At 42.3% G+C, this 15,198-nt stretch overlaps 1 protein-coding gene across 1 annotated transcript; it reads left to right on the forward strand.

The window, feature by feature from the left end:
- Positions 1-203: 203 nt before the first annotated feature.
- Positions 204-13,353, forward strand: HRH4 (histamine receptor H4). Its single transcript, XM_007076000.2, has 3 exons — positions 204-399; positions 6,594-6,757; positions 12,244-13,353. Exons 1-3 carry the CDS (start codon positions 204-206, stop codon positions 13,075-13,077), a joined length of 1,194 nt encoding a protein of 397 aa, XP_007076062.2. The 3' UTR covers positions 13,078-13,353.
- The last annotated feature ends 1,845 nt before the right edge of the window (positions 13,354-15,198 follow it).

The following is a 15,198-nucleotide window of genomic DNA, read 5'->3' on the forward strand; positions in this document are numbered from 1 at the left end:
GGAAACTGTTATCACAAGTTTGCTTTATCAAGAATCAGGAAGTACAGTGAGATCAGCATTAGATTTTGAGAAATATTGTTATGAGTAGGAGACTATATGTATTAGGTATCCGATTGGAAAACATACTTGTCAGAATCGTCTTGCTGGATTCGTTTGCTCTACTAACTAGCTAGATGATGAGGGCCTCTTCATTATTTGATGAGATGTCAGCTTCTACTAATAGCACAATTGCTTTACTACCAAGCACTCACATTTTTTTAGCATTTTTAATGTGCTTAGTAGCGTTTGCTATAATGCTAGGAAATGCTGTGGTTATTCTAGCTTTTGTGGTGGACCAAAAGCTTAGACATCGAAGTAATTACTTTTTCCTTAACTTGGCCATTGCTGACTTCTTTGTTGGTAAGTGACATATCTTTATTTCAGATAATCTTTTCCAATTATAATTTATTTCTATAACTTTAAACTTTTGTTATTTCAAGGGACTGTGTAGAATTAGGGATTTTAAAAACAAAAAGTTTAAGGATTAAAGTTCTGGGGAGGCTTTAGGGGAGTAGTATATATATACGTGTGTGTGGGGGGGGTTTGTAGGAGAATTTTCATTTGAAAATCGTTTATTTTCTTTTTATAGAATAAAAATGAGTCCAGAATAGTTCTAAAATTGTTTCAGTCTAAGAGTTACTTGTTTCTAGAGGTACCTTCCTTCAATGTTTAGGTTTATAAGTAGGTGTAGAAAAGTCAGCTGATGATATTGTTTTATAGGAACTTCTAGTATAACTTAACTTGTGGTTGTCTATAGCTACATAAACGCTTTTGCGTATCTTACAGTGAACCAAAACTCATAAAATATTTACTTTATTGCCTGGAACATAGGGTTGCTCAACAAATGTTAGTCCTCTTCTCTTTTGATTTCTCTGCAGATACGTGTCAATTCCACCCAAGGTCACGAATGTCAGTAGATTACCCATCCATGTGTAAGGACTGTTTGGTACTCAAGTATGATTAGCTAATGAGGAGATCTATAGAAGACTAAGTCTCATTAGTAAGGTTTCATTGTAGGAGAGTGGATAAGAGATGTTCACCAGTGACTGTAACAGTATAGAGCATTGTGAGAACCACAGAGACCTACCAAGTGCTATGGGTGCTCAGAGGAGAGAGAGAGCACATTTGGTTTGTGAGTGGTAGCATCTGAAGTGAACTTCAAAGGACGGGTAGAATTTCCATAGTCAGAGATGGAGAGGGGAGGAGTATTCCAAGAATCAGCAAAGACATGCTGGTAGAAAATCATTGTGTATGTCTTCCTAAGTGTGAGCTGCAGGCTGGCTGGTGTGAAAATGGCTACATGGGATCAGTAGGGGATGAAGTTGGAGTAGTTGGGATCTATATAATGAAGGCTCTTGGATGCTAGTGTGTCTGGATTGGAGGCTATTCAACAGGCAGTGTGGAGATCTAGATTTTTAAAACAATTGAGTGACTGGATGGAGTGAGGCTTTACCTCAGAGACATTAGCAGAGATGTAGCAGGTGGGAGAAGCTGGAATGGGGAAGTTTGGTTTCAAAAACAACCCCACAGCTTGCTGAGAGCAACTGGGCACAGGCCAGAGTCTCTGTTAATCTGCCACTCTCCTCCTTCACATTTCCCATGCCCCTTGCCAGCTTCATCCAGATGTCCACTTATTTAACAGCATCTGCCATGACGATGGAAGAATTAGAACAGTTTCTGAGAACTTTCTGTAACAAGGTTGGTGTTTTGAGTCAAGGCTGTTCTTTTCCTTTGCCGTGCTCAGAAGTAGGATTTTTGGCTCAGCCTGTAGGCTCGTGACAGTTGTGGTGAGCCAGGGCAGAACTCATGTAATTGTAAGGCAGCAATTCTTAGGACTTGTGGTCAGGAGACCTTGAGCTCCAGAACCATGTGGCAATGGCTTGGAGTATCACATGTGCTAGATATTATGGGCTTTTGGTTGAATGCCCTTTTCTTACAGATTTTGAAAATGGCCTCCAGTCGAAAATCTAAATTCGTAGCACCTGAACAACTTCCCAGGCTGACTGTTGTGTTGGAAAGCAAAGATTTATTGAGGAAAAACTCCGGTACCAGCTACATTGATAGAAATATATCTCATCTGCACACTATTCCAGAAACAAAGTACCATCAATATATATAAATATAGGGAGACGTCTATAAAATTGGTATCACATTTGTGGGTACCGTCTTCACATCTGCACTTGTGGGCATTTATGACCTACATGACCAGGTGACAGATGGCCCAGGCAGGATCTGCAAGGACAAAGGTGGTTGGGGCTGACAGAGTCTGAACCACATTTTCAGGAGGGCACAGTTAATCTTTAGTCCCTTCATGCTTCAGTTCAGGACTCTTCTCTTTTCTCGTGAGTTAGCTCAGGCTGCCACAACACAATACCCCAGTCGGGGTGACTTAACAGCAATTGACGATCTTAAGGTTCTGGAGGCTGGGAAGTACCAGACCAAGGTGCTGACTGATTCGGTTCTTGGTGAACGCTCTTGTCCTGATTTGTAGATGGTTGCCTTCTCCATGTGCTGTCACGTGTTGTTTCCCCTGTGTGTGCATGGAGAGAGAGAGAGCAAGCAAGCTCTCCAGTGTTTCTTCTTCTTCTTCTTTTAATGATTATTTATTTTTGAGAGAGAGAGAGAGAGAGAGCACACAACAGAGTGGGGGAGGGGCAGAGAGAGAGGGAAACAGAGGATCTGAAACAGGCTCCACACTGACAGAAATGAGCCTGATGCGGGGCTCGAACTCACAAACTGTGAGATCATGACCTGAGCCAAAGTTGGACACCCAATTGACCGAGTCTCTGGTGTTTCTTCTTATAAAAACACTAATCCTGTTGGATTAGGGCTCCATCCTTATGACCTCATTTAACTTTACCTCCTTGTAGACCCTATCTCCAAATGCAGTGACCCTGGGGGATAGAGCTTCAACATATGAATTTGGGGGCGACCCAAACATTCAGTTCATAACACCCTCTAGGCACTCACTGTTATCCACACATTTCTCTATTGGCCCACAGAATTCACAGGGACTTTTAGCTCTCTCCCCAACCCACCCTCCATTTTGACTGTCATTTTCTCATGGAAGATGTAGCGTCTTAGCTGGCTTCGGAAAGAAAGGACAATACCAGACTAGTGTCAATGTTCACACAAACTGGGCTTCCCCATTCTCATCTATTCATCCAATACTGGTTTATTTTGAAGCAGGCACTCTTTGAAGTGCTGGGCATATGGCAGTGAAAATAGGGACAAAATTCCCTGTCCTCGTGGTGCTTCTGTTTTTACTGGGGGAGGGACAGTGGGGGGGATACATAATAAGTATAAATAAGTCAATAAAAGTACGTAGTATTTTAGAAGGTGGTCGTTGCTAGTGAGAACAGCAGCAGGGAAGAGGGAGAGAAAGGGTGCTAGAGATGGAGGTTGCCATTGAAATGTCAAGGGCAAGACTCACTGGTCAGGACACTTCTGAGCAAATAGAAGGAGCTTCTGAGGGAAGAGCAGTTCGTGCTGAGGAAAGTGCAAGGGTCTGAGGGGGTGTGTGTACGGTGTTTCTGAGGCCCAAGAACTGGGATGGAGGGCGTAGCAGGAAGTGAGACAGGAAAGACGGGGCAGGCTGGGGTGAGCAAGTGGCCTGGGCTTTCCTCCCATCCTTCTTCTTTTTCCCTTCTCTCTGCCCCCTGTTCCTTCACCTCCTTGTTTTTATTTCTTCACCATCTTCTCTTAATACAGTTTTCTTTCCCTCAGCCCCCACGCCCTTAATGTGTCATGCCAAAGGCTTCTTGCTCCTTTCAAGAAACTGGCTCTTAGTTTTCCTTATCAAGTCCATTTGACCCAGAAGTATGCTTCCAGAGTGGAAGTTACAGAAACACTTCAGAGTGCGTGTATCCTAGAAATATTTCCGATTCCACAGTGGTGGAATGAGCCACAAACATCTCCCCCACTCAACAAGATAGAGGATCTGAGCATGACGTTTGTGCTAAAACATCATGTAGAACACAAGGGAACAGCGGGGTTTCACGAAAGCCAAAGGAATAGGCTACGGCCTCTTTTAAAATGCTATGTCAAGCAGCAACTAAAGTCTTGGACACACCCAAACACACCCTTCCTCTTTCATCTATTTCAGAAAATGTGTGGACAAGATTATTGAACTCACAGCCTTCCTTTAATGTGTAATGTTTATTTATTTTTGACAGGGAGAGAGAGAGAAAGAGAGAGAGCAGGGGAGGGGCAGAGAGGACCCCAAGCAGGTTCTGCACTGACAGCAGAACCCATGAACTGTGAGATCATGACCTGAGCAGAAGTTGGCGCTTAACAGACTGAGCCACCCAGGAGTCCCCCTTCCTTTAACGTTTAAATAGACAGTGGTGTCTGTCAGGCAAAGAAATTACTGGCGTTGTACTCTTTGCTGTCATTTCTGTGGAGGAAATGTGTGTGTGAGTGTGTGTGTGTGTGTGTGGAAAATATTCATGTTGGGAATATTAGAAGCCACAACTCTGGACCAAAATATATGTTTCTGTTTTGAAGATACTTTGACTTATCTCAGGTGATTTATCTCAGATACTTTGATTTATCTTATTTATTTACCTATTTTATACCACAGGCATGTGTATGCATGCGCGTGCGTGCACACACCCATCTTTGAGATGGGAGACACCATAGGGAAGCTTAGTTATCATTAAAAATATAATTGAAACATGAAATAAGCAGGCAATTTGAACTACATATAAGAACTGACTGGGGCGCCTGGGTTTCAAAGCCAGTCTTCCATTACTAGGTGAGTTCAGTGGGTTAAGCATCCGACTTTGGCTCGTGGTTTGTGAGTTCGAGCCCTGCATCGGGCTCTGTGCTGACAGCTCAGAGCCTGGAGCCTGCTTCAGATTCTGTGTCCCCTCTTTCTGCCTCTCTCTCTCTCTAAAGTGAATAAACATTAAAAAAAAAAAAAAACAACCACACAACTCTTCCATCTCCATGATGCCTCGTGTCTCATCTTTGTATGTGAACTTAGGTACAGAATGCTAAGTTCTGCATCCCCTTTCACTGGTGCTGAAACTACAGCATCATATCCTCACGTCATCTTGTTTTGGGAGAATGTAGGGTTGCCTTCCTCCTTCCCTTTCCTTCTCCTTTCTTTTTACCTTCACTATTGTTCTTCCTGATAGGCTTACTTGGTTCTCATATGAAAATGGGAAATCCTGCCAAGTGCCTGATGAAATATGAAGATACTCACTGAGCTTCCACTTAATAGATTATATTCTCAGTGAGTAGTGTCACCTGTCTGAAATGTCAATCCAACGGAAAACTCCCAGCAAAGCTTAAGGAAAGGGAAACCAGTGTAGTCATTTTTCTTAATTAGGCTATTTCTGTGCTAAGCTGAACCACTCACATATTTGTTCATTCAGTGAAGTGTAGTGGTTAAAGTCAAGAGTCTTTTTCTTTTTCCCTTAATGTTTATTTATTTTTGAGAGAGAGAGAGAGAGAGGGGGAGAGAGCGTGCATACGAGTTGGGGAGGAGCAGAGAGAAGGAGACAGAGCACTTGAAGTAGGCTCCATGCTGACAGCAGTGAGCCCAATGTGGGGCTCGAACTCATGAATTGTGAGAGTAAAACTTGAGCTGAAGTCGGATGCTTAACTGGCTGAGCCAGCCGGGTGTCCCGGTAGGGAGTCTTGAAATCACACTGCCTGGTTTCAAAGCCAATCTTCCATTACCAGCTGAGTAGACCTTGGCAATCATGTCTCCCTCTTGAGCTATAGGTTCTTTATTGTCTAACTCAGCATAGTTTCTACCTTACACAGCTTCTATGAAAGTTTAATGAGGTGATATATACAGCAGACATAGCACAATGTCTGGCATATGGTAACTGCACAATATATATTGGCTGTTATTAATTTACCCAAGTTAAATGTGTGAGCCACTGGGCAACTCTAAGTGCTGTGAAAAATACAAAGATCAACTTACAACATGGTCCCAGGCCTCAGGAGAAGCTAGTTAAAAGATGACAGAGATACCAAGTAGCAAGTATTTCTACCTGAGAGAGGGAGTGAAGAGCAAAGTGCCAACATAGTCAGGGGACAGAGGTGTCCCTTCTGCCAAGGAAGTTCCAAAAGAGATGACAAGGAGAAAGTCATTTTTTTGAACTGCATGGAGAATGAGGAGGTAGACTTCTCAGTAGAAGAGAGGAGGATATTCTAGGAGGAAAGAATGCTGTTGGCAAAGGCAAAGGGGATATGAAACTACAGGCTGTCTGTGGGGGAAGGCTGGCCCATCCTGTGTGGGTTGCATCACGAACGTGAAGATGGCTTGTGCTGTATGTGGCTGGAAATGCCGTCCGGACCTGTGCTTCATTTGGAAAGCAATAAGGAAGCACAGGATATTTATGACAGCCATTGTAAAAATGGTATTTAAAGAACACGTAGGAAATCAGTCCTGAGTTTGCTGATGAAACACTATGAATTTCTAAATTATCATCAAGCCATTTTTGGTCATGTCATATATGTCATTGTGTTGTGTACCTATGCCTCTGGGTAGTCATTGATATGTGCTTTTTTTTTTTTAACCTTTTTTCCTTGTACAGGTATGATCTCCATTCCTTTGTACATCCCTCACACGCTGTATGGTTGGAGCTCTGAAAGTAAACTCTGTGTGTTTTGGCTCATTGTTGACTATCTTTTGTGTACGACATCTGTGTATAACATTGTACTCATCAGCTACGATCGATACCAGTCAGTCTCAAATGCTGTAAGTCGAAACATTAATTTGCCTTCTTTAAACATTATGTGCTTATAAATTTTGGGTCCACAAGCAAAAGTTTTTAAGTGTAATTTTTTCGTTTAGTTGGCAAACCGTAGAGGAGCCTGATTATCCTTCAGTTAACTGGCACTAAGTTTTCATTGGCCCTTAGTGAACAATTTCTGTGTGTGATTTGGCTAAGTCACTCCCCTATGTGCCACTGAAATGGGAAGACATTAAAGAAAATCTAAGGCGAGTTGTCAGAAACGGTATGTACCGAGTCCATAGTAGATTGGATAGATGTGGGGGTCGCAGTACGTTTATCAGTTTCTTTTTTTCCTTTTTTTTTTTAACGTTTATTTATTTTTGAGAGAGAGAGAGAAAGAGAGTGAGTGCGCGCATGCACACGCACGCAAGTGGGGGAAGAGCAAAAAGAGAAGGTGACAGAGAATCTGAAGCAGGCTCCACATTGTCAGCCCAAAGCCCTATGTGGGGCTTGAACCCATGAACTGTGAGATCATGACCTGGATCAAAGTCTAACATTCAACCAACTGAGCCACCCAGGCATCCCTATCAGTTTCATTCCTTACACAAACTAAGACCTGAATATTTTCCTCAGGTGGGATCTAGTGGGAAAGTAGAAAGACACCCACACTTTTGAATGTCATGAGAAAATCAATTTTGAATGGCCAAAGGAAAAAAGACAGTGTACAGGGAGGCTATAGCTTAGATGGTGAGCCCAACCTGAAAGATCAACTCCTAGTGCCAGGGTAGGACCCATGCCAAGAAAGGCTGGATTGACCCAGGATTTGGAATAGCCTCATTAAAAAGTTAGTGGCAGTTCATAAGCCAGCTAAATTGATCAGCAATAGAACAAGGGAGCAAACAAGGGCAGATGCAAGTAAAGACAGAGGGTGAAAGGGGTAGAGAAATAAGGGGCAGTACTCTGATGTCTAGGAAACCTAGATGGGAAACTTCCTTAATTCTTGAGTCCCAGGACCCAAATCTTTGGGGAATGCTACTCTGTGCAAGGGATTTTGCTGAGTGCTGGGAAATGAATTAGCAGAGTCTCTACTTTTTTTTTTTTTTTTTAAGTTTACTTATTTTGAGAGAGAAAGAGACACCATAAGTTGGGGATGGGCAGAGAGAGAGGGAGAGGAAGAGAATCCCAAGCAGGCTCCATGCTGCCAGTGCAGAGCCAGATGCAGGGCTTGAACCCATGAAGCCATGCCTGAGCCAAAACCAAGAGTCAGACGCTTAACTGCCAACCAGGCGCCCGCAGAGTCTCCACTTTCGAGGAGCATAATAGTCTAATGTGGAGACAGATCCAGGAACAAATGGGTTCAGTACAGTGGACTAAGCATGGTGTTGGAGGTGTTGAGGGGACAGTGATAGTTCTGACTTGGGAGGTCTGCGCAGCTTGCAGTAGACAGGGTTGGGAAGGTACATTGCATAAGGCAAGGGTAAGCTGTGGGAACAAAGATGAGGCTCAAACAAGATAGAAATTGATTTTTCTGTCGCAGAACAGTCCAGGAAAGGTGGGAGCCTCTGTTCCAGAAACTCATCCAGGGACCTAGGCTAACAGGGTGGCTGTGCACCCTCTAGGGGAGGGGTCAGCAAACTTTAGCTAGAAAGGGACCTATGGTCTCTGTTGCAACTGCTCAAGTCTGCCATTATGGTACAAAAACAGCCATACATACTATGTTAAAAAAAAAAAAAAAAGAATGATTCATTCATTGTGTTCCAGTAAAACTTTATTTATCCAAGCAGGTGGTGGGCCACATTTGTTTCATGGACAGTGGTTTGCTGACCCCTGCCCTAGGTCATTATTCTCCTCTGCATGGTCAAATTCAGGTTGTTGTCACTCCAGGTTCTAGAAAGGATGGGAAAAGAGCAGAAATCCAGGGCAAGGGATTTTGTCTTAACCACGTGGTTCAGAATCATACAATCATTTCCGCTCACATTTTACTGGTGACATTTACTAACATGCATCTGCTAGTAACATCTTGCAGTAACATCGCACTGCAAGAAAAGCTGGGAAACGTGGTCTCTAGCTAAGCTACCATATTGCCAGGAAGAAGGGGAGAATTAATGTGTTGGGACATCCAGACACTTGGCCTTGGGTACTTCATTGACCCAGGGTCCACTGCAGTTTGTACTAGACAAACTATGGAGAGAGTGCAGATCAGCTTGGGAGAACAATTTAGATGCCTATAAGCTCATGTTTTTCAAATTGCAGGTTATGACCCGTTATTGAGTCATGAAGTCAGTTCAGTGGGTCGTGACCACTTTTCAAAAAAATGTTTAAATATTTTTGAGAGAGAGAGAGAGAGAACATGAGCAGGGGAGGGGCATAGAGAGAGGGAGACAGAGAATTCCAAGCGGGATCTGCACTGTCAGTGCAGAGCCCAACATGGGCCTTGAACCCACGAACCTTGAGATCATGACCTGAGCCAAAATCAAGAGTCAGATGTTTAATCGACTGAGCCACCCAGGCACCCCCACTTTTTTTTAAATGAAAAAGTGCATAGAAGAACATACTAAAACAATTTTTAAAAATTAGAGTATAAAATATCAGAGTACTTTGTACATAATAAATGTGTTATTTTATGAATACCTCTGTCTATGGACTTAGTTATGATGTAAAATGTATTTCTTTTTTTTTGTTGTTAAATTTTTTTAAACATTTATTTATTTTTGAGAGAGAGACAGAGGCAGAGAATCCAAAGCAGGCTCCAGGCTCTGGGCTGTCAGCACAGAGCCCAATGCAGGGCTCAAACTCACGAACCACAAGATCATGACCTGAGCTGAAGTCGGAGGCTTGACCAACTGAGCCACCTAAGCACCCCTAAAATGTATTTATTTTAAGTCAGACAACATGTTCAAAAAAGAGTGTTCTAATTCACAATCTTTCCCATTTGTACTTAAACATTTCCTTGTTTTCTGTGTTAATATTTCTTTTGTAGCCTTTCCTGGGTGTTCCCACTTAACATTCATCAGGACATCCTTTCACTGGATGTCTAAGCTCTTAGGTCTACCCCAGGTGCAGTTAGGAGAAGTGTGTAGAAGTTGCAGAGACAGGGGTGCCTGGGTGGCTTAGTCGGGTAAGTGTCCAACTTCAGCTTGGGTCATGATGTTGTGGTTCATGAGTTCGATCCCCACATTGGGTTCTGCGCTGACAGTATGGAGCCTGCTTGGGATTCTCTCTCCCCCTCTCTTTCTGTCCCTTCCCCATTTGTGCCCTCTCTCTCTCTCTCAAAATAAATAAATAAACTTAAAAAAAAAAAGAAAAAAAGAAGTCACAGAGACAGAAGGAGTGATGGCCACAGAGAGAAAATGAGTAGGTTTGTTTTCTAGTCTTGCCCTGAGGAATTCCTCTGGCCACATAAGCTGTCCCTGTGGTGAGGGCTGGGCCAGCTGGATCCCAGGTCCTTAGCACCTAGCACAGAGTCAACTGTGTAACACCAGTGCATGGATGTTCGCGAGGGGCACTCAGGCAGCTCTTGCACCTCTGTTGGCTAATACTTCAAATACAGCTGTGTAAGCCAGGAAGCCCTCAAAGACCACTGAAACTTGTGGGAAGTAGTTGTGGGGAAGCTGAGCTCTTGCTGTAGTACGAAGTAGTGTGATAGGGCAGAGTCATGAGCTGAGCCTGAAAGGTGGAAATCTGATAATAACTTGGACAAGGAAGGCTCAATGCAGATGGCAGTGCATGATTACAGTGCTCAGACGCATTTTCTGGAGAGCAGATTTCTGTATGGCTGAAGTAAGGGTGGGTGAGGGAAAGTAGAACAGTGTCATTGGAAGGAGTGGGAATTAACATGTATGCAGAGTTAAGATGGTAAGTGGAGAGTACACTGAAGATGAAGGAAGCTTGACAGGAAAATCAAGACCATGAAAATATTGTTGCTGGTTTCCTAGGACTGCTGTAATAAAGTAGAACACATTGGGTGGCTTAAAACAACAGAACTGTTCTCTGGAATAAATTTAATATTTGGAGACTTGAAGTCCAAAATCCAAGTGTAGGCGGGGCAATGCTCTCTGAGGCTTCTAGGGCAGCCGGTTCCATGCCTTTCTCTTAGCTTCTAGTATTACTGGCCATCCTTGGCTTTCCTGGCCTTCCTCAACTTGTAGATGCATCACTCCAGGCTCTGCCTCCATTGTCCCGTGGTATTCTCCCTGTGTGTCTGTGTGCCTCTTACAGGGAGGTTCACCCTAATCGAGTATGACCTTATCTTAACTTGATTATATCTGCAAAGCCCCTCATTGCAAATGAGGTCGTGCATGCGGACAGTGGGTGTTGGGACTTCAGGGTATCTCTTTTGAGGACACAGCTCAACCTGCAACAGGCACTCAGAAGGGCTCTGCAATCCCGTCTCATTGTTACCACCAGTGTGTTCTGTAGGCTGCTCTGCCTCATAAAAGAAATCTGATTGATGGAACGTTTGGATATCTTATTGGAGTGGGGAAGGCATAAGAGGCAATATTCTGAATAATGAACGGATCCTGTCGTGGGTGAGGACTGGGCCATTGATTGGTGTCAGGAAGGCCATGCCAACTGGCTTGGGCCTGAATTCAAGCAATGCTTGAGCTACCTGTCAAAAATGCTACGCAGAGATGAAGAGATGGGCATCATCTTCTCAATTCCCTTGGATGTCCATTATCGCATTTGACCTTATGCATAATAGAATAGAGATCACTACCTAGCATATTGCAACACATCATTACAAAGGCTGAACAGAGCAATTAAAAAACTAAATGCAGTTTTATGACCATCTGGGTATTGTTACCATCTTCATAATCATTAGATTTAGTGCAAGAGATATATTAATTAGTGGCATGAGAAGCAGAAGGCAAAGAAGCGTATTTTATATGGGAACTTGTGGTCAGCGCCATATGCATTTTAGCTTAGCCTAAGAAATACTAGTAATGTAGGAAAAAAAAAACCCAACTTCCCTGCAGTTTATAAAAATAACCTTTTTTTTTTTGAAGCCAGCTTCTTCTTACCTCCAGCCAATTGGTGAGCCCTTCCCAGCCTGCACAATCCATCAAAGAAAGACAGTGCTGGGCATTGTTGCACCTTTTTAATAAAAATGAGTAAACACTGTAGCACGAGACTTAGAAACTCAGAGAAAATAGTATATGAACCATAGTTGGAAAGGGAGGCATGTTCCAGTTTCATGGGGAAATAATTTCCTTTCCCTTGAGTGAGGAAATCAGAGAAATATGGAATATATGAGCTAGAAGGAACCTTACTGATCTAAAAGAAGCTTAGGGAGGTTGTCTGTTCCAGGTCCCCTCAAAAAACTCTTGGTTCATGTGTTTATCTCTCATAGAGGGTGGTTGACCTTTTAGATTACTTACCCAGTTACTCAGGGCCAGGTAACTTCCCTGCCTCTTGCATATCCCTGAAACTCCTGAGAGGGTCTATGATATGCCTTATGCAACCAACATATGTTCATTATAATGGAAATAACTTATTTGCTCTCTTTTAGATATCTTACAGAACTCAACACATTGGGACCTTGAAGATCGTAGCTCTGATGGTGGCTGTCTGGGTTCTGGCCTTCTTAGTGCATGGGCCAATAATTCTAGTTTCAGAGTCTTGGAATAATTCCAGTGTCAGAGTCTCGGAGAAAAAGGACTGTGAACCTGGGTTCATTTCCAAATGGTACATCCTCGCCATCACTTCATTCTTGGAATTTGTGGTTCCAGTCTTGTCAGTGGCCTATTTCAACATATACATTTACTGGAGGCTGTGGAAGCGTGGTAATCTCAGTCGGTGGCAAAGCCAGCCTGGACTCACTTCTCTTACCCCTCCCAATAACTGTGGACGCTCACTCAGGGGTGGACTGTTTTCAAGAACATCTCTTCCTGAACTGAAGGAAACAGCAACATCTGTTCCTTCGAAGAGACACGGTAGAAAGAGCAGTCTCTTGTTTTCTCTAAGAGCCCAGACGAATAGCAATATAATTGCTTCCAAAATGGCTTCCCTCTCCCATTGTGATTCCCTGTGTCTTCACCAAAGGGAACACATTGAACTGCTCAGAGCCAGGAAATTAGCCAAGTCACTGGCCATTCTCTTAGGTGTTTTTGCCTTTTGCTGGGCTCCATATTCTCTGTTCACGATCATTCGTTCATTTCTTTCACCAGAACAGCGTCCTCAAACAATTTGGTATGAAATCACCTTTTGGCTTCAATGGTTCAATTCCCTTGTCAATCCTTTTCTGTATCCATTATGTCACAAGCATTTCCAGAAGGCTTTCTTGAGAATATTTCATGTGAAAAAGCAACCCATACTAACACAAAATCGGTCAATGTCCTCTTAAAGATGATTTTATCATTTACAAAAATTTTAGTCTTAAGCTCACATACATGAATTTGATCTGACATTCATTTTTCCCTTTCCACTAGGCAAGGCAAAATGAGAAAAGTCCATAATATTGTAACACTTGCAAACTTAAAAGAAAAATCAGAAACTGGAAGTCAAGGGAAAATAACCAGAAATAGACAACAATCTTTTTTGTAAACTCACAGCCACAAATGCACTGTACTTTTCTTATTCATTGCCTCTTCCTTGTCTTTTAGATCTTTATATAACACTGATTGCGAAAGTCAAGAGTTCTTGTTTTCTATGTTCAGTGTTTGCTATAGTGTTAAGTGAATTTCCCTTTTATTTTATAGTGATGAGAAATTGTCAAGTTGTAAAGTCATTTTTTCCTAAAGTATACAATAGAAGAGGGAGATATATTGTCCTCTTCGCTGGAAGTGGGAAGGCATGTTGGGGTTTGAGTGGTCAGGAGCAGGGAGCCAGGGTGTGCCCAGATGGAAAGGTAGAAGGCACGTGTACTTCCAGGCTCTATGCTACTGATTCCAGAAAAGAAGAAAGTGTGGGGAGGGAAGAGCAGGTAACTGCGGTTCTCAGAGTTCCTTAGAGGGCCTGGCAATCATAGGATAAGAGAGTAAGTGAGAGACAAGATCACCAACTGGTTGAAAGATGGCTTTCCTTTTGTCCTTCCTGCCCTCTTCTTCCAACTTCCACATCAGCTAAAACATCTGTGAGAAAATATGTAAGAGAAAGGCTATGAGATGGCAAAAGGACTCTATGATTAAACTTGATGTAGCTGTTTAACATTCTCAGAACTAATAGATGTCAATAATTATTAATAAAATATACTTCTGTATTTATTTGACGTCTTTAACGTGTGTGTAGTGCTAAGAGTGATTTCTTTATGTGCCATTAGTGTAAGTTATACCTTCCTGATGAGTCACATTTTCTTAGTCTGGTGATGTTTTATTTATTTATTTTTTGTTATTATTAATTCTTCTTCCTCCTCCTCCTCCTCCACCTTTCCTCTTCCTTCTTTGTAATAAAATTTTATTTTGATTTCATTGTTAATTTCATCTCCCCTATAAGGTTTTATTAGTGTTTCTTTGGTAACTTCTCAGAGTTCCTTAGTCATTTCCGTATTCTTTAGATCTTTTAAACCTTGGTTAATTTCAAACACTAAAATATGAAAATCCTTTAAGTACATAAATGCTTAGATATGCCTATGATTTTTATATGCAATTGTGCCTTGCATTAAGTTCAAATATAGGAGACACATGTTTAACATTCAATAGTATCACCTCATGCCAGTCACAGTGGCTAAAATGAACAAATCAGGAGACTATAGATGCTGGAGAGGATGTGGAGAAACAGGAATCCTCTTGCACTGTTGGTGGGAATGCAAACTGGTGCAGCCGCTCTGGAAAGCAGTGTGGAGGTTCCTCAGAAAATTAAAAATAGATCTACTCTATGACCCAGCAATAGCACTGCTAGGAATTTACCCAAGGGATACAGGAGTGCTGATGCATAGGGGCACTTGTACCCCAATGTTTATAGCAGCACTGTCAATAATAGCCAAATTATGGAAAGAGCCTAAATGTCCATCAACTGATGAATGGATAAAGAAATTGTGGTTTATATACACAATGGAATACTATGTGGCAATGAGAAAGAATGAAATCTGGCCTTCTGTAGCAACGTGGATGGAACTGGAGAGTGTTATGCTAAGTGAAATAAGTCATACAGAGAAAGACAGATACCATATGTTTTCACTCTTATGTGGATCCTGAGAAACTGAACAGAAGACCAGGGGGGAGGGGGGAAAAAAAAGAGGTTAGAGAGGGAAGGAGCCAAAATATAAGAGACGCTTAAAAACTGAGAACAAACTGAGGGTTGATGGGGGGTGGGAGGGAGGGGAGGGTGGGTGATGGGTATTGAGGAGGGCACCTTTTGGGATGAGCACTGGGTGTTGTATGGAAACCAATTTGACGATAAATTTCATATTTAAAAAAAACATTCAATAGTAATGTTGAAAATTTGAGAAATGAACCCTTACAAATACATAACTTTTTATAAAGTTGTTACTTGTCAGCTATTGGCTTTGACATTTATACATTAGTAG

This window comes from Panthera tigris, chromosome D3, assembly GCF_018350195.1.
Source record: "Panthera tigris isolate Pti1 chromosome D3, P.tigris_Pti1_mat1.1, whole genome shotgun sequence".
Classification (NCBI taxonomy): Eukaryota; Metazoa; Chordata; class Mammalia; order Carnivora; family Felidae; genus Panthera; species Panthera tigris.

Bases quoted from the DNA above. Each gene is read 5' to 3' on its own strand.
- HRH4 (XM_007076000.2), top strand. From the start codon at position 204: ATGTCAGCTTCTACTAATAGCACAATTGCTTTACTACCAAGCACTCAC. The intron at 400-6,593 runs GTAAGTGACATA...TTCCTTGTACAG, and splicing joins CATTGCTGACTTCTTTGTTG to GTATGATCTCCATTCCTTTG. The intron at 6,758-12,243 runs GTAAGTCGAAAC...GCTCTCTTTTAG, and splicing joins ACCAGTCAGTCTCAAATGCT to ATATCTTACAGAACTCAACA.